This window comes from Mandrillus leucophaeus, unplaced genomic scaffold (genome assembly GCF_000951045.1).
Source record: "Mandrillus leucophaeus isolate KB7577 unplaced genomic scaffold, Mleu.le_1.0 Scaffold106, whole genome shotgun sequence".
Classification (NCBI taxonomy): Eukaryota; Metazoa; Chordata; class Mammalia; order Primates; family Cercopithecidae; genus Mandrillus; species Mandrillus leucophaeus.
The window spans coordinates 3,185,573-3,204,635 of NW_012098765.1; the positions used below are offsets into that span (position 1 = coordinate 3,185,573).

Here is a 19,063-nt window from a genome sequence, read left to right on the forward strand (position 1 = left end):
AGCTGGGACTACAGGCGCCCGCCACCGCGCCTGGCTAATTTTTTGTATTTTTAGTAGAAACGGGGTTTCACTGTGGTCTCGATCTCCTGAGCTTGTGATCCGCCCGCCTCGGCCTCCCAAAGTGCTGGGATTACAGGCGTGAGCCACCGCACCCGGCTATATTTGATATTTTATATTGACCTATGTTTAGCCACATGGCTAAATTCGCTATTTAATTTTAATAGGTTTTGTGTAGACTTAGATTTTTCATATAGGCAATCATGAAGTTTGTGAATAATGAAGAGTTTCATTTCTTTTCCAGTCCCACACCTTAACTTTTTTTCTTACCTTATTGTGCTAGGTAGAACTTCAAGTACATTTATGTATGTAACTATTAGTTTTATTGATGCCTCAATAAATTAGGTACAATTTGATAAGTTTTGACATATACACGTGAAAAACCATCACCACAGTAAAAACAAACAAGCAAAAAAACTAAACATGTCTATCACCTCCTACTTTTTTCTCTATAATCCGTTCCACCCGCCCCAAGTCCCAGATAACCATTGGTGTGCTTTGTCACTTAGATTAGTTTGGATTTTCTAAAACTTTATGTAAATAGAAAAATACAACAAATGTATTATTTGTTGTCTGGATTCTGTCACTCAGCATAATTATTTTGAATTTCATGTTTTTGCATACATCAGTAGTTCATTTTCATATTACTGAGTGGTGTTATATTGCATACATATATTACAATTTGTTTATCCATTCACTTGCTGATGGATATTTGGGTTGTTTCCAGTGTTAGCTATTTCAAATAAAAATGATGAGAACATTTATTTACAAGTCTTCATATGGATATATGCCTTATTTTTTCTTAAATAAATACCTAGAAGTGGCTAAATCATCTGATAGGTGTGTATTTAGCATAAGAAATTGTCAAACTGTTTTCCAAAGTGGCTTACCATTTCACATTCCCACCAGCAGTGTGTAAGAGTTCCATTTCTTAACCAGGCACGGTGGCTCACGCCTGTAATCCCAACACTTAGGAATTAGGAAGGCCAAGGCAGGCAGATCATTTGAGGTCAGGAGTTCGAGACCAGCCTAACCAATATAGTGAAACCCTGTCTCTACTAGAAATATAAAATTTAGCTGGGTGTGGTGGCAGGTGCCTGTGGTCCCAGCTACTCGGGAAGCTGAGGCAGGAGAATCACCTGAACCCGGGAGGCAGAGGCAACAGTAAGCCGAGATCTCACCACTGCACTCTAGCCTGGGTGACACAGCAAGACTCCATCTCAAAAAAAAAAGTTCAGTTTCTCAGTCATGCCAGCCATATTTCAGGTGCTTATTAGCCACATGTGGCGAGCAGCTACCATACTGGAGAACATAGAACATATCCATCATTGTGGAAAGTTCTATTGGACAGCACTGGACATCTCCTTCCTATGAACTCCTAAGGCCTGTGACCTAAACTGCTTTACTTTTACCGTAGGAAATAAGGGAGATGCACAGGGCTTTATTCCGTGATTAACGACTGCCATCTCAGGTTCATTTTCCATCCCTTTCCCCACATTTCGGAAGTCATCTGGTTTGAATTCTTTGGTTCTCTCAAGCTGCAAACCAGGCCATGCACCTCGTCTGCTCATCTGTCAGATTAAGAGGGACCCAGAGGATCCTATTCAAGGCCCACATTCTCCAAAGGAGTTAAACTTCTAAGAAGAAACTAAATGGATTCGATCTTATCTATTTATTGAAGAAACCAATCCTGGGTAAAGAAAAAAGGGAATGAGGTTTTGGGACAGAGGTGCTGGGGGTGCGAGAGAAGCCCCAGCCCCTGAGTGGTGTGGTGGAGGGAAGGGAGGGGTCACTTGTAAAACTCATGCTCCTGCTCGTCCTTCTTGATGACAGTCTTGTATGCTTTCTCGAAGTCCTTGGCCAGGACAATGTAGCGGTTTTCACGGACAGCCAACATTCCACTCTGTTGAAGGATGAGAGTTAAAACCTACTTCCTGTGGCAGGGCGCGGTGGCTCATGCTTATAATCCTGACACTTTGGGAGGCTGAGGTAGACGGATCACTTGAGCCCAGGAGTTCGAGACCAGCCTGGGCAACATGGTGAAACCCCGTCTCTACAAAAAATACAAATATTAGCCAGACGTGGTGGTGGGCGCCTGTAATCCCAGCTACTCGGGAGGCTGAGGTGGGAGGATCAGTGCAGTGAGTCATGATTGCACCACTGCATTCCAGCCTGGGTGATTGAGCGAGTCCCTGTCTCAAAGCAAAACACAAAAAACAAAACACTACCCCTGTACTATCCACCCCTAGTGATGGTAGAGGAAGAGAGAGATGGTGCCCACGACCCAGGGCAGCCATGAGGGGACAGAAGGACTACAGCAGGGTGGTTCAGAGAAGGGTCCTCACACACCCGCGGCCTGGATCCAGAGAGAAACCACCACTTACCTCCTGACAGATGGAGTTGATATCAGCTCCTGAAATCTTATCTGGCCGGGCCACATCTGCAGCAAGTTAAGGAAACTATTCCCTGTGTGATGGGGTGAATACCTGGGGCTGGAAGTCATCTTTGGCCATCTCTGTCACCTCCCCTCCTCCCTGGACCTTGGTCCCACCTGCACAGTCTGGGCTGTGGTGATGGCAGAAGTGGGGCTGAAGATCTAATCCCCGTTCCCAACTAGGGCCCCTCCCTCACTTCTGCAGCAGGATACAATCTTCCAAGTCAACCTCCTCAGAGAGGTTCATCTTGCTGGTGATAGTGGAGAAAATCAATCTCTTCTGGCGGCGGTCAGGAAGTGGAAATTCAATTTTACGGTCCAGCCGTCCTGGCCGTAGCAGGGCTGGATCCAGGGTGTCTGCTCTGTTTGTGGCCATGATCACCTGACATCGGGGGGCAGGTCAGCTCAGATCTCTGCACTCTTACCTCCTTCCTGTCATGATAACCGCCCCTCAGATGCCAGCCCCCACCTTTCCTCAGTTCCTATACCACACCTCCCCTTGTCCATCCCGAACCCCAAACCTTGACATTGACATTCTGATCAAATCCATCCATCTGATTCAGCAGCTCCAGCAGGATCCTCTGAACCTCCCTGTCGGCTGAGAGTGCACAGCATGGTCAGTCCTGGGCATCCCATGTGACAAGCCTGTCCAAGATCCCGGGCCTTGCTTCAGCATCACTTACCTCCCGTCTGAGCATCGAATCTCTTGGTGGCGATGGCATCAATCTCATCTATGAAGATGATGGCAGGTGCATTCTCCTTGGCCAGGCGGAACACATCCCGGACCATGCGGGGGCCCTCACCCAGGTACTTCTGTACAAACTCTGAGCCCACGACCCGGATGAATGCAGCTGATGACAGGATGACAAGGGTTAGGCGGGGATGAGCCTCCTGAGGGGCCCATTCTGCTTTAACAGAAACTGAGAATTCCTTGAAGACATCCTTTTCCTTGGATACCCACACCTAGTAGTTGTGTCATTCTCTCATGCCCAAGGCTGGGTCCCACATCCAGCCCTGGGGAACAGTCATCTACTTGTACCCCCCAGTGATCCAGTGGCCTAAATTATGAATCCTCCTCACAAATGTGTCACTGTTTTTTTTGTTTGTTTGTTTGTTTGTTTGTGGCAGAGTCTTGCTCTGTTGCCCAGGCTGGAGTGCAGTGGCACAATCTCAGCTCAGTGCAACTTCTGCCTTCAGGGTTCAAGTGATCCTCCTGCCTCAGCCTCCCAGGTAGCTGGAATTACAGGCGTGCACTGCCACGCCAAGCTAATTTTTGTATTTTTAGTAGAGACAAGGTTTCACCATGTTGGCCAAGCTGGTCTTGAATTCCTGACCTCAAGTGATCCACCTGCCTTGGCTTCCCAAAGTTCTGGGATTACAGGCATGAGCCACCATGCCCAGCCAGATGTGTCATTTTTCTGGCCCAACATTTAAAAATCAGGATATGAAATACTAAAAAAAAGAAAGAAAAAAAACCAGTCTAGATTTCTGGAGCACTTGCAAAATCAGCAAGAAAACAGATATGCTGCCCGTATACTAACACATCATACTGCCTCGCCAAGAGCCCTGAGTTCCTATTTGCTCTAAGGCCCGGCTTTTTAATTTCCTGAAAAAAATCAGGGACCACCGGCATGTCTTCTGATATAACTGACAATTGGCAATGGGGTTGAAGACAGATTTGTTCTGGGCCCTCCCTCTGGACTTGGAGTACAGTGGTATGATCATAGCTTACTGCAGCCTCAATCTCCTGGGCTCAAGCAATCTTCCCTCTTCAGCCTCCCGAGTAGCTAGGACTATAGGCATGTACCCACACCTAGCTTTTAAAAATCTTTGAGGAGATGGGGTCTTGCTGTATTGCCCAGGCTGGTCTCAAACTCCTGGCCTCAAGCAATCCTCCTGGCTGAGCCTCCCAAAGTGCTGGGATTATAGGCATGAGCTACCCCATGCTTGACCCTGGCCTTGTTTCTTAAAGTTATACTTGTTTCTTAAGGATCAGATGCTTTGTGTTGTATGAAGCATACCCCCAGAACTCTCCTAGGGAGACATGCAGTCCATAGATAGACCGGGTGGTTTTATGTCATAAACTAGGAACTGTTCAAGGCTTCAGCCCTGCCCTGTTCACTCCCTAAGATCCAGACTTTACACCTGGCTCAAGGGGTCCCTCTTTCTTGGTACTTGCATCAGCTGGGGGCTCATTCAGCATCCTAACCTCAAGATTTCTGACTGTTTCTGCTCTAAACACACCTTGACCACCTGACTTTGGCCACGCATTTAGTTGGCTGTTCTGCAAATGTCCAACCAGTTCCACATGAAATCCCCATCCCTGGAATTGCCTTATCTGACCCAGACTGTCCGTCAGCCTTTCCTACTCAATCACTACGGTCCCCTTCCTAGCCTGACCTTCCCTGTCCTCCCAATCTCTCAGCCCCCTCTGGGCTCTACTACTCCTTCCACCTACGCTGGAATGGGCTCCTGCTTCAGTTACTCACTCTTAGTAAGCTGTGCTGTCACTGGAACAAACAGATGAATTCCCCCCGAAAAACGAGAGGAAAAAAAAGGTTCACACCTGTGATCCCAACACTTTGGGAAGCCGAGGCAGGAGGATGGCTTGAGCCCAGGAGTTTAAGACCAGCCTTGGCAACATAGCAAGACCCTGTCTCTACTGAAAATGATGATACAAAAATTAGTTGGGCATGGTGGCACATGCCTGTAGTCCCAGCTACTCAGGAGACTGAAGAGGGGAGGATTGCTTGAGCCCAGGAGATTGAGGTTGCAGTGGGCTATGATCACACCAGTGTACTCCAGCCTGGGTGACAGAACAAGACCCTGTCTCTCTTTTTTTTGTTTGTTTTTTGGAGACAGAATCTCACACTATCGCCTGGGCTGGATTGCAATAGTACAATCTCGGCTCACTGCAACCTCCGCCTCCCGGGTTCAAGTGATTATCCTGCCTCAGCCTCCTGAGTAGCTGGGATTACAGGTGCCCACCACCACGCCCGGCTAATTTTTTTGTATTTTTAGTATAGATGGGGTTTCACTATGTTTGTCAGGGTGGTCTTGAACTCCTGACCTCGTGATCTGCCCGCCTCAGCCTCCCGAAGTGCTGAGATTAGAGGTGTGAGCCACTGCGCCCAGCCAGACATGACCCTGTCTCTAGAAAACAAAACAAAACTCTACCCTAGTGAGCAGCTTTTCCCATTGCTACATCCCTTCTACATCTTCTCTCCTCCCTCCCTCTGCCAGTGACAAACCACCCCAGTTCACTCAGAAAAATGACAGAACCTGAAGTGAGGGTATCTAAGTGGAAAAACTGGTAAAATTTGAAGGAGGTCTAAACTTTAGTTCATAGTATTGTACCATTGTTAATTTCTTGGTTTTCCTAATTGTACTATGGTTACATAAGATAATAACATTAGGGAATCTGGGTGAAGGGTACACAGGACCACAATGGAAGAATTATCTTGGGCCACACGTAAAACACACTAACACTAATGATAGCTGATGAGCTTAAAAAAAAAACACAGACGGTGTGGTGGCTCACACCTGTAATCCCAGAAATTTGGGAGACCAAGGCGGGTGGATCACTTGAGGCCAGGAGTTCGAGACCAGCCTGGCCAACATGGTGAAACCCTATTTCTACCAAAAGTACAAGAAAAATTAGCCGGTCATGGTGGTGTGTATCTGTAATTCCAGCCACTCAGGAGACAGAGGTAGAAGAATCGCTTGAACCCAGGAGGCGGAGGTTGCAGTGAACCAAGATAGCACCACTGCACTCCAGCCTGGGCGACAGAGCAAGACTCTGTCTCAAAAAAAAAAATCTTATGTTTAAGAAAGTTTACGAATCTGTGTTGGGCCACATTCAGAGCCATCCTGAGCCACATGCAAGTCATGGGTTGTGCTACATAATCTATTGACTTGTATGTCTGTTTGCTTTTCCAACTAAGACATCACTTCCATAAGGAGGTGCTCTGTTTACTGTCACGTCTCTACCATCTACAACACATCCTGGCACATAGTAGGTCTTCAATAAACAGTCACTGAATGACTGAGTTCTAGGTGTCTATTTCTTTTTTCCCAGTCAAGGCAAGGGACATCTCTGATTATCATCTTTGCATTCTAGCACAAGGCCTGGTACAGAGTAAAAGTTCAATAAAGTGCCAAGCAAATGAGTAACAATGACAACAGTTAACATTTATTGCCCATTCCAGATGCTCAGTATCAATTTGCTCTTCTGAACACCCACCCCAGAAAAATAGGTACCACCTGACAGTTGAGGAAACTGAGTTACAGAGAGGTTAACTTACCCAGGATCACATAAGAAGTTGGTGGGGGAGTAAGATTTCAAAGCTAGGCAGTCTAGCCCTAGAAAACATACTGCTTAACTACTGCCTCCTACTGCTCCCTGGCTCACGTGTATTAAGATCTGAACATATGCTGAAGATTTTAGGGCTTTAAAATAAATAAATTAAAAAAAAGTTATAGAGTGAGTGACTTTCAGACATTTTTGTCTGGCACTTACAAAAAGAAATACATTTTTGGGGCCAGGCATATGGCTCACACCTGTAATCTCAGCACTTTGGGAGGCTGAGGTGGGAGAATCCCTTGAGCCCAGGAGTTCAAGACCAGCCTGGGCAACACAGACCCTATCTCTACAAAATACTTAAGAATTAAAAAAAAAAAAAAAATACATTTTTGAAGAACCACAAGTACACGAGTGTGCACATGTGTATGAAACAAGTTTCACGAAACAGACGAACTTGCACCATATATACTTGTACCATGGTATAAATACTATGTGGATGTGATCTGGTGCTTTCTGTTCTACTTCATGTTTCAAAATGCTGGCTGCAACCCACAAATTGAAATTCATAATTATTAATGGGTCACAACCCATTGTAGGAAAACACTGCATTATTTCATTAACTGCTCACAATCACCGGGTGAAATAAGTCTTTTACTACGAGGAAAGGCCCAAGGAGGTGAAGTCAGCACAGCCAATAACATGCACACATGGGCTATGACCCCAGAGTCTATGTTTCTAATCACCGTGCGGTGCCACTTCCTGGGGAGAGTGAGCGAGCAGGGAGCAAGGCGAAGAGGCCAGAAGATCAGAGCTCGAGGCAGGGGCGAAAGGGCTCACCTGTTGTGTGATGTGCCACTGCCTTTGCCAACATGGTCTTCCCGCAGCCAGGTGGGCCATACATGAGGACGCCTCGGGGGGGATCGATGCCGATCTGAAACCCAGAGGAAGGAAGAGAAGTGGGAGTCAGGGGTTCCACCTCCAACCCCAGACCCAATGGGGCCTCTCCTTTCCCCGCCACCTGCACCACCTCACCTGCTTGTAGAGCTCGAAATGCGTGAGTGGGAGCTCCACGGCCTCCCGCACCTCCTGCTTCTGGATGTCCATGCCTCCGATGTCCGCGTACATCACATCTGGCTTCTGGTCTGGTGGGAGAGCAGAGCTGGGGCTCCTGGCTGGGTCCCCAAGGTCCCCATAGGGTCCTCCCAGCTGCAGGCTCCCCCTTTACCTGAGGTGAGCATCATGATGCTGCTGTCGGCTTCGGGGGGCAGTACGTCCACCAGTGCATTGCTGTGTTTGTGGAGGGCCACTGAGGCGTTGGGCTTGAGTAGCTCCCGATCGATGGTGCTCAGGATGCGCACATAATAGTTGGAGCCTGCGAGAAGGGAGGGAGGAAAACAAGAAGTGTCAGCCTGGAAACTGCCCCTTCCCTCTTCCTTCCTCCTCATCTCACAGTCGCACCCTCCACGCCGCCAACATCTCTGGCTCAGACCCTGAGGGGCCCCCTCTTGGCCTCCAGCCTTCCCTCCTGCTGTCCGTCCCCAACATTCACACGAACTCCTTATCTACTGCCCTGATTCTCCCTTGAGCTCCAACCTTGGCTGTCCAGCAGGCCTCCCCCTGCATCTCATACTAGTGAGGCACACTTCTCTTTCCAGGCTCAGTCTCTCTCCTGACTGTCAGACCTGGCTGACCAGCAGCCTCCTGGACACCTCCCATGATGCTCTGGACTGCCCTCCCTGTGTTCCCACAAACCTGCTCCTCTACCCATGGTGCCATCTCATGGAAAGCTGCACTATCCCAACTCCCAAGATAGAGACCTCATCCTGGATACCACTCTCCCCTCACTTTCTCATAGCCCCCCAGTCCAATTCCAGGCACAATCGCACACCTTTCTCCACAACCTTTACAAGAACATGGCTTGGTCCAGAGGAGCAGAGCCCAGAAACGGGAAAAAACAGGTAAGTGCCAGTGACAATGACTATCAAGAGGGCAAGGCCTAGACCTATATAAACAGCAGCAGCTACAATATACTCTCATAGGGACTCTGAGTCCCTATCAGAGCCCAGTCGTTTGTTTTTTTTTTTTAAGACAGAGTGTTGCTCTGTCGCCCAGGCTGGAGTATGGTGTCGCGATCTTGACTCACTGCAACCTCCACCTCTTGGGTTCAACAGAGTCCCATGCCTCAACCACCCAAGTAGCTGGGATTGCAGGCATGCACCACCACACCTGGCTAATTTTTATATTTTCAGTAGAGATGGTGTTTCTCCATGTTGCCCAGGCTGTTCTTAAACTTCTGGCCTCAAGTGATCTGCCCACCTCATCAAAGTACTGGGATTATACGTGTGAGGCACCATGTCTGGCCTCAGAGCCCAATCTCTTAACACTCCTACTCATCGTTGCAAACTGCAGGCCCCAAACCAGTAGTAGTTGTGAAATCGGTTTGGAAGTTCATGACCAGAACTGTGTTTAAAGCAAAACAGACTAGAATAGGATAGAAAACATCAGCATATACCACACATAGTAAGGCTAAATATTTCATGGTGAGACTTACGTTTTATACATCTATCTAAAAAGTAAGAGACAGAGACAGATATTCACAATGTAAAATATATTTCTGGCAGGGCACAGTGGGGCTCACTCCTGTAATCCCAGCACTTTCAGAGGGCGAGGCGGGTGGATCACCTGATGTCAGGAGTTCGAGACCAGACTGGCCAACGTGGTGAAACCGTCTCTACTAATAATACAAAAAGTAGCCAGGCGTGGTGGTCCATGCCTGTAATCCCAGCTACTTGGGAGGCTGAGACAGGAGAATCACTTGAACCTGGCAGGCAGAGGTTGCAGTGAGCCAAGATCGTGCCACTGCACTCTCAGCCTGGACGACAAGAGCAAAACTCTGTCTCCAAAAAAAAAAAAACAACATATATATATATATGTATCTGTATTTCTACCTTTCAATTAGTCAAAATACTCTGAAGAACACTGCACTGCACTGCCCTGCCTTGTTTGCTGCTTCCTAGCACATGGTAGGAAATAGTGAAGTGGACAAATGAATGAATTAGATGTCCTTAGCTACCCACACACCTGTGGTAGAGCCAACAATAGCTGTATTCTGATCCACAGCCTCCAGAAATTGTCCGATGACCAGCGGGATGCTTTGGATTCGCTTCACCTCCTCCTGGGCATGGAGGAATTCCTTTTTCAGGTTCTTTTGCTCATCCTTGATGTATTCCTCCTGCACCTCCAGGAACTCCAGCTCTTGCTGCAGCTTCTGTGAGCAGAGAGGGGACAGAAGGGGATGGCTCCAGCCCTTGCTGATCCAGAGAGTGGTGGAAAATGGGGAGAGTATGAGATGCCAGGTCCTGTGCAAGGTCTGGGTTGGGGGTTGAATGTACCTTGTAGCGGCTGTACAGGTCCTCCAGGTCCTCAGGCTCAGGGCCCAGGAAGGACAGGCCGGTCTGGGGCCGGGACACGGACAGCGCTGGGATCTCATCCTAGACCAAAAGGGACAACTTATGTTGGAAGACGGTCCTCTCATGAAAGCATCTCAACTTCACTAACGTTTGTTCCCCTCCCCACGTCACCCTGAAGTCACTTAGCCCCTAACAGACCCCTGATATCATAAGACCCTCTAAATAGATCCTTGTTTTGGCCCCCTAAACAAGCTCCTTATGTCAACTTGCCCCCAAACAGTTCTTATGTTATCATATACCACTCATAACATGTCCCCAGTGTCACACAACCCCCAACTAGGATCTAAATGTTACGTCAACTCCATATCAGACCCAAATGCCACCCGATCCCCCTCAAGAGGTTCCTAATGTCACATGGCTCTCCTAGATAAGCTGTTAAAGTGACTGCGCCTTCAAAGAGTCCCAACATTCCCCAGTTTCCCCTCAAAGATCCCTTATGTCACAGTCTCCTAACTCACCTTAGACCTAAACATCACTCAGCCAAGCCACAGATAATACTTAACTAGCCGCCCCATTACCCCCATCAGCAAAGCCCTGAACATCAGTCAGCCCCGCAGCCTAGTCCCGGGGATCACTCGGCCGCACGGCTGGATCCCATACATCACTCACCGCCTGACTCAATCCCAACGCCGGGCCACCGACTTAACTAAGCACTACCGGCCAGGGTTCGAAATCAATCCGTCCCAAAGACCCACTAACGTCACTCACTCCCCTAGACCCGCTTTCTGAGCCTTACCTCCCACCATCACCCGGCCACCCAGACAAGCCTTCGAACGGCACAAAGCTCTCCACCGAGGCCTCAGAAATCACCCCAACCCGGGCCGGGGTCCTGGAAGCCATTCATCTCCCCACTCAGGTCTGGCTTCACCCTCTCCCCGCGAGCCCAGCACGGACTAAAAAGCCCATGTCCCCACTGTACCTGAGCCTTCTCCACCAAGATGCCTATCTCCTCCATAGTGACCAAGCCGGCCTCTGTGTGGCCTGGGATGATCTGTCACCGCTTCCGCTGACGACAACGGAAGTCCCTGGCTGAGGAGGCTTCTGGGAAGCGTAGTTTAAGTTACCGCTAACAGTGGCTGGAAGGGCAGAATAGGATGAAGGGCTCATCTGGGCTCCGCCCTCAACATAAGCTCGTGCACTTTCCGTACCCGCAGGCGCGGGGGCGGGACCGGAGCTGTGCGCGTGCGCAGTATCACGCGACAGCGCCATCTTGCCCTGCAGTGAAGGGCTGGGGGTTTACCCCAGGAGGTGGCGCAAGGCCGTTGCTCTTTCAGCGGAGTAAGTTCGCAGAGCTCTGGCACGCACAGTCTGGCGGCCAACTGCTCTTAGCTTTCATTTAGTGTCTGGGCTGGAGGGGCCTTGAGCTGGGCTCCACAGAAGGGATCGTATGGGCGGGTAGGGTCTCCTTGTGGGGCTGATCCCAAGATTGTGCCCCGCGCGGGCGTGGGAAGGTCTGAGCTGCCCCTGAAGGTGACTCTTCGTACCGGGTTTTACCCCTAGGAGTGAGGAGCCCCGAGCCCGCAGTGAGCAACCAGTCAAGTAGAACCCACGCGTCTGGGCTGGGGAAAATGAGGCAGCCAGTGCCCAGAAATTGGGTTGCACAGGAGATCCATAGGCCTTAATTCTGTATCCCAGGTTTCCGCCTTACAAACCTATGCCAGGTCCTGTGCTTAAGCTTTATAGGCATCATCGTAGCAGGTATTATGTTTTCTCATTTATAGAGAAGGAAACAAGCCCAGAGCCACGAAGCCACCAGCCGTAGTCACAACGTGCCGAAGGGACAAAGCACAGATTGGGACCCAGGTCTGTCTGACCCCAAAGCCTGTATTCCAGGCCCCAGGGATACACTGCTACCCTTCACACCAGCTACAGTTTTTGTTAAATAAACCTTTTATTGAAGTTAAAGAGAAGAGCACAAATCATTACAGCTCGACGAAATTACACAAAGTGAACACACCCTTACAACCTGAATTCAGATCGCAAAACCTAACAGTAGAAGCCCCATGTGCTCCCCTTTCCTCCATCCCTTCTTCCCTCCCCCTCCCCCACCCCCCACCCCAGCCTCAAGAGGGAGTCTTACTCTGTTGCCCAGGCTAATGTTTGTATTTTTAGTAGAAACAGAATTTCACCATGTTGGCCAGGCCGTTCACAAACTCCTGATCTCAAGTGATCTGCCTCCCAAAGTGCTGGGATTACAGGCGTGAACCAGTGAGCCACCACACCCAGCCTCCTGGATCCTTTCTGAAGGTTATCATTCATCTACTCATGTTTTTTTTATTTTTATTTTTATTTTGAGAGATACAGTCTCTCTGTCGCCCAGGCTGGAGTACAGTGGCACGATCATAGCTCACTAGAGTCTCCAACTCCTGGCCTCAAGCGATCCTCTCTCCTCAGCCTTCAAAAGTACTGGGATTACAGGCGTGACCCACCCCACATAGCTTTTAAATATATATATATACACAAACATATATATATATACACACACACACACACACACATATAATCTTTTGAAACAGGTTCTTGCTCTGTCGCCCAGGCTGGAGTGCAGTGGTGAGACCACTCCTCACTCCAGGCTCAACCTCCCAGACTCAAGCCATCCTATAGCCTCAGCCTCCCAAGCACCTGGGACTACAGGCATGTGCCACCATTCCTTGCTAATTTTAAAATGTTTTTTGTAAGGATAGGGTTTCCCTATGTTGCCCAGGCTGGTCACGAACTCCTGGGCTCAGATGATCCTCCCACTTCAGTCTTACAAAGTGCTGGGGTTACAGACATGAGCCACTATCTGGCTGGACTCACCCTGAGTTACAACAAGTAAGTTACTTTTATTTGTTTTGAATTCTCTTTCTCTCTAGACCAGTACTCTGTGTACTGTGTTTGGCTTCTTTTAGTTAATGTTATTTTTGTGAGATTCATACATATTATGTGTAGAAATAGTTCTTTCATTTTCATTCTGGATGGTTTCCATTTTGTGACTATGCCCTATACCTCAGACGGGATATTTTCCAGTTTAGGGCTGTTATAGTGCTATTGTTACCGGAGTCCTTGTTCTTAGAGCTCCCAAGATGGTGGCAGGCCACTTTCAAGATGGCGGCAGGCCTCTTGTTCTCTGACCTGGGGTTCTTGGCCTCACAGATTCCAAGGAATGGAATCTTGGGCCATGTGTTGAGTGTTATAGTTCTATTCAGTTCAATTAGGATGAGCCCTGGGCACTTAGCCCGCACAGGAACAATGGCAAGCCTCTAGCCCAATTGGGAGCGGCAATGGGTGCTGCCTCGCTGGATCAGAAGTGGAGTGGACACCCGGATCCGGAGGGGTGGAAGTCAGCAGCAGGTCTCCCAGGGCAGCAGACAGCAGCGGTGGACCGCGAGTGAAAGCTCAGCTCAAGCCATAACAAATACGGAGCAGGAGGAGTGTGCAGTTGCAAGATTTAAAGAGTGAAAACAGCCGGGCGCGGTGGCTCGCGCCTGTAATCTCAGCACTTTGGGAGGCTGAGGCGGGCGGATCATGAGGTCAGGAGATCGAGACCATCCTGGCTAACATGGTGAAACCCCGTCTCTACTAAAAATACAAAAAATTAGCCGAGCGTGGTGGCGGGTGCCTGTAGTCCCAGCTACTCGGGAGGCTAAGGCAGGAGAATGGCGTGAACCCAGGAGGTGGAGCTTGCAGTGAGCTGAGATTGTGCCACTGCACTCCAGCCTGGGTGACAGAGCAAGACGCCATCTCAAAAAAAAAAAAAAAAAAAAGTGAAAACAGAGCTCCCATAAAATGGGAGGGGACCCAAAGGGGGTTGCCCTTGCCGGCGCCAATGCCTGGGTTTGTATCCCGATCATTGTCCCTCCCCCTGTGCTCTCAGGTATTAGATGACTGGCTATTTCTTTACGTTTTGTTTTTGCCTGGTTAGCATTTTGGTGAGCTCTCTTTACTTACTACCTGATTGGTCGGGTGTAAGCTAAGTTGCAAGCCCCGTGTTTAAAGGGGGATGCGGTCACCTTCCCAGCGAGGCTTAGGGATTCTTAGTCTGCCGAGGAAATCCAGGTAGTCCTGTCTCTCACTGTGAATATTCTAGTATATTTCTTTGGGCAAACTGATGTATTCATTTCTTCTGAAAATGGATCCCCCCCCCCCCCCCCCCAAAAAAAAATAGACCCACGTGTGGAATTGCTGATCATAGAGCAGGTATGTGTTTAGCTTTAGTAGACACTGTCACACTGTATTAACTTACACTCCCACCATTTGTGTGTATACTTTTGATATTCTGTGTGTTTGAACATTGTTTTCTATTTGATGGTTGGATCATAGGTTGCCACACGAGACATCACTTGTGCATTTACTTTTGGCTGGGAAAATTCCAAACCATGATCTCATAACAGCCCTCAGAGGTAGGTTTGCTTTTCCTCTTTTTACAAATGAAACTGAGGTGCTGACAGGGGAAAGCCACTTCCATTAAGTTACAAAGAGAATTGGTGGCTCCTGCTCAGTAGAGATCACTGAGTAGGGAAGATCACTCTGCTGGCAGAACCCAGAGATTCATTACATCTGTCTCCTGCCTTTCTTAAGGTCCTAGTGTCTGTGTTTCCACAGAAAAAAAAAGGAAAACGACAATGACAATAAATCTTTCTTTTTCCCTCTGCATGAGCCACTCTTAATTCTGTATTTTTTTTTTTTTTTTTCTTTTTCTTCTTTTTTTTTTTTTTTTTTTTTTTTTGAGACAGAGCCTTGCTCTGGCACCCAGGCTGGAGTGCAGTGGCACAATCTCGGCTCACTGCAACCTCCACCTCCTGGTTCAAGTGATTATCCTGCCTCAGCCTCCCAAGTAGTGGGGATTACAGGTGCCTGCCACCATGCCCAGCTAATTGTTGAACTTATCTTTTCCAAAATACAGTGATTCAGACCAGGTGTGGTGGCTCACGCCTGTAATCCTAGCCCTTTAGGAAGCTGGGGCGAGTGGATCACCTGCAGTCAGGAGTTCAAGACCAGCCTGGCCAGTGTGGTGAAACCCCATAGAGGTTTCAGCATGTTGGCCAGGCTGGTCTGAAACTCCAGGCCTCAAGTGATCTGCCTGCCTCAGCCTCCCAAAGTACTGGGATTACAGGCATGAGCCACTACACCTGGCCTTTTTTTTTTATTTCTAAGAAAAGAGATTTTTTTTTTTTTTTTTTTTTAAGATGGGAGTCTCACTCTGTCTCCAGGCTGGAGTGCAGTGGCGCCAGTAACCTCTGCCTCCCGGGTTCCAGCGATTCTCCTGCCTCAGCCTCCCAAAGTACTGGGATTACAGGCATGAGCCACTACACCTGGCCTTTTTTTTTTATTTCTTTTTTTTAATAGAGGAAGGGTTTTACTGTGTTGTCCATCTGAGGTGTTGTCCACCTCAGCCTCTCAAAGTGCTGGGATTACAGGCTTGAGCCACCGCGCCTTTTTTTTTTATTTCTAAGAAAAGAGATTTTTTTTTTTTTTTTTTTTAAGATGGGAGTCTCACTCTGTCTCCAGGCTGGAGTGCAGTGGCGCCAGTAACCTCTGCCTCCCGGGTTCCAGCGATTCTCCTGCCTCAGCCTCCCGAGTAGCTGGGATTACAGGCACGTGCCCACACCCGGCTGATTTTTTGTACTTTTTAGTAGAGACTAGGATGGTCTTGATCTCCTGACCTCGTGATCTCCCCACCTGAGCCTCCCAAAGTGCTGGGATTACAGGTGTAAGCCAGTGCACCCGGCCCTGTTAATCTAATTTTCTATCTGGACACCAATACCACATTGTCTTTTTTACCGTAGCTTTATAATAAGTCTTAAAGTTAGGTAGTGGAAATCCCCCAATTTTATTCTTCTTTTTCAAAGTTATTTTGACTATTCTAGGTACTTAACATTTCCATAAGAATTTTGGAATCAGCTTTACAATGTTTACTGGAAAAAAAAAAAAAAAGCCTGACACGATTATATTTAGGAACACGTTAGATCTACAGATTAATTTGGGGAAATTGACACTTTAACAGCATTAAATCTTCTAATCCATGAACCTGGTATATCTTCCAATTTACTTAGTCATTCCTTACTTCTATCAGCAGTGTTTTTTAGTTTTCAGTGTATAGGTCTTATACATCTTTTGTCAGATTATCCCTATGTATTTCATATTTTATGATATTATAAATGTTACTAAAATTTTTTAAATTTCTAATTTTTGTTTACTTATACTTAAAAATACGATTGACTTTTGCATATTATTCTGTGATCTTGTAAAAATCATTTATTAGTTTTAGGATTTTCTGTAGATTTCCTGGACTTTTTTTTTTTGTGACAACCATGTTATTAGTGAATAAAGACAGTTTTATTTTTCTTCCTTTTCAACTGACATGAGTTTTGTTTCCTTTTCCTGCCTATTACATTGGCCAGGACTTTCAGTTACAATATTGACTGGGAGTGGTGAATGCAAACATTCTTTTCTTTGTTCTTAATCTTTGGTGGAAAGCATTTAGACTTCTAACATTAAATGTCTTTCAAAATGCCCTTTTAGCAGGTTAAGGAAGTTTCTTTCTATTCTTAGTTTGCTGAGGTTTTTTTTTTTTTTAATAACCCTGAATGGATGTTCACTTTTTTATTTTTTTTGAAATGAGCCCTTGCTCTGTCACCTAGGATGGAGTGCAGTGGTACAATCTTGGCTCACTGCAACCTTCGCCTCCTGGGTTCAAGCGATTCTCCTGCCTCAGCCTCTTGAGTAGCTGGGATTATAGGCGCCTCCTACCACACTTGGCTAGTTTTGTATTTTTATTAGAGACAGGGTTTCACAATGTTAGCCAGGCTGGTCTGAAACTCCTGACCTCAGGTGATCTGCCTGCCTCAGCTTCCCAAAGTGCTGGGATTACAGGCTTGAGCCACCGCGCCCGGCCTCTTCTCTGTTTTTTTCTTGTTCAGTCTGGTTAGAGGTTTATCAGTTATATTGACCTTTCATAAGGACAATTTCTGGTTTCACTGATTTTTCCTGTTTTTTTTTTCTGTTTTTAATTTCATTGATTTCTGCTCTGTATTTTTTTTTTTTCCTTCAGTGCTTTGGATTTCATTTACTTTCTTTTTCTACAATGTTAATGTGGAGGTTTAGATTTGAGATTTTCTTTCATGACATCTGTGTTTGCTAATGTAAATTTACCCCCTAAAAACTGCCTTAATTGCTTACATACAGTTTGTTATATTTTATTTTCATTAAGTGAAAAATATTTTCTATTTCTTCTTAATACTTCTTCTTTGACTCATGGATTATTTAGAAGTGAGTGATTAATTTCCAAATATTTGGGCCTTTTTCCTAGACATCTTTGTTATTGATTTCTACTTTAATTCTATTATGATCAGAGAAGAGTAGCATTGTTTTACATTTTTGCAAATCTCTTTAATGTCCAGCTTGAAGGAAAATGACTGGATCTTAATGTCTGCTTTTTCTTTCTGCTTTTTTTTTTTTTTTTGAGACAGAGTCTCATTCTGTTGCCCAGGCTGGAGTGCAATGGCGCAATCTTGGCTTGCTGCAACCTCTGCCTCCCAGGTTCAAGTGATTCTCCTGCCTCAGTCTCCTGAGTAGCTGGGATTACAGGCGCGAGCCACTGCACCCGGCTAGTGTTTTGTATTTTAGTGGAGACGGGGTTTCACCATCTTGGCCGGGCTGGTCTCGAACTCCTGACTTCAGGCAATCCTCCTGCCTCGGCCTCCCAAAGAGCTAGGATTACAGGCGTGAGCGACTGCGCCCGGCCATTGTCTGCTTTTGCATTCAATGTGCTGTGATAGTTTGTTTCGGTTAACGTATATCAAAAAAATGTAGCCACACACATATAAGTAGTAGTAATATGGAAGTGTATTTAATCTGCCACCATGAGCCTGACAGCTTCCCAAATACTTATTGCCTTTCAGATCAGAATGATGTGGATATCTATGACTATAATTTTTCAGTATAACAAACGTTTCAACATTTGGAAAGCTGTATAACTCACTGCACCAATATTTTCCAAATTCCTGTTGCATGATGCTATAAAACTATGAATGGGTAAAAGATCCATGCAAAGTGCAATATAGGCCAAGGGATTTTACTGTAATAGCATGGAAATAATTCACTGATACGGTTTCAGACGCCATGTTGCAACTAACCTTTAAGAAACTTCCACTTGTAGAGTTTTGGTGTAATATTAAAACCGGAAGATTTCATTAATCTGATGACTATTAGCTAGATTGATTTGGGGCAAGGGCCAGTAGTCTTACTTACCATCGTTTTTGCACTATCAGTGCAAATATTAAGAGTAAAATTTTGAATAACGTCTTAGTATTATTAAAAAAATAGTTTTGACCTCAGGGACCCCCTGAAGGGATCAGGGACATGCAGGGGTCTGCAGTCCCACTTTGAAAACTTCTCTAATAAGGAAAAAGAGAAAAATCCAGTGTTTTCCTACAGGAATTAGAAAGGTAGAGCATTGATCCAGCCAGGAGGTTAGAGCCAAGGTGAGACCTGAAGGACAAGTAGTAGTTAGCTAACAAAGGTGAGGAGAGCCAGATGCAGTGGCTCATGGCTGTAATACGAGCACTTTGGGAGGCCGAGGTGAGCAGATCACGAGGTCAGGAGATCGAGACCATCCTGGCCAGCATGGTGAAACCCCGTCTCTACTAAAAATTCAAAAAATTAGCTGGGCGTGCTGGCGCACACCTGTAGTCCCAGCTACACAGGAGGCTGAAGCAGGAGAATTGCTTGAACCTGGGAGACAGAGGTTGCAATGAGCTGAGATTGCACCACTGTACTCCAGCCTGGGTGACAGAGTGAGACTCCATCTCAAAAAAA

General features: G+C 46.9%; 1 protein-coding gene across 3 annotated transcripts in view; it reads right to left on the reverse strand.

The window, feature by feature from the left end:
- Positions 1-1,710: 1,710 nt before the first annotated feature.
- The window catches only part of PSMC4 (proteasome (prosome, macropain) 26S subunit, ATPase, 4), a 23,816-nt gene continuing 6,463 nt past the window's right edge, over positions 1,711-19,063 (reverse strand). The window contains exons 2-12 of one of the 3 annotated variants that reach the window (XM_011983990.1): positions 11,184-11,236; positions 10,187-10,285; positions 9,876-10,062; positions 8,020-8,166; positions 7,827-7,936; positions 7,632-7,725; positions 3,175-3,342; positions 3,013-3,089; positions 2,705-2,873; positions 2,442-2,497; positions 1,711-1,960 (exon numbers count right to left, since the gene is read on the reverse strand). In XM_011983990.1, the coding sequence (XP_011839380.1) occupies positions 1,847-1,960; positions 2,442-2,497; positions 2,705-2,873; positions 3,013-3,089; positions 3,175-3,342; positions 7,632-7,725; positions 7,827-7,936; positions 8,020-8,166; positions 9,876-10,062; positions 10,187-10,285; positions 11,184-11,219 (1,257 nt within the window). In that variant the 5' untranslated portion in view covers positions 11,220-11,236 and the 3' untranslated portion in view covers positions 1,711-1,846. Of the gene's footprint in view, positions 1,961-2,441; positions 2,498-2,704; positions 2,874-3,012; positions 3,090-3,174; positions 3,343-7,631; positions 7,726-7,826; positions 7,937-8,019; positions 8,167-9,875; positions 10,063-10,186; positions 10,286-11,183; positions 11,418-19,063 lie in introns of those variants that run through there. The other 2 variants (XM_011983995.1, XM_011983983.1) reach the window with 2 other exon arrangements.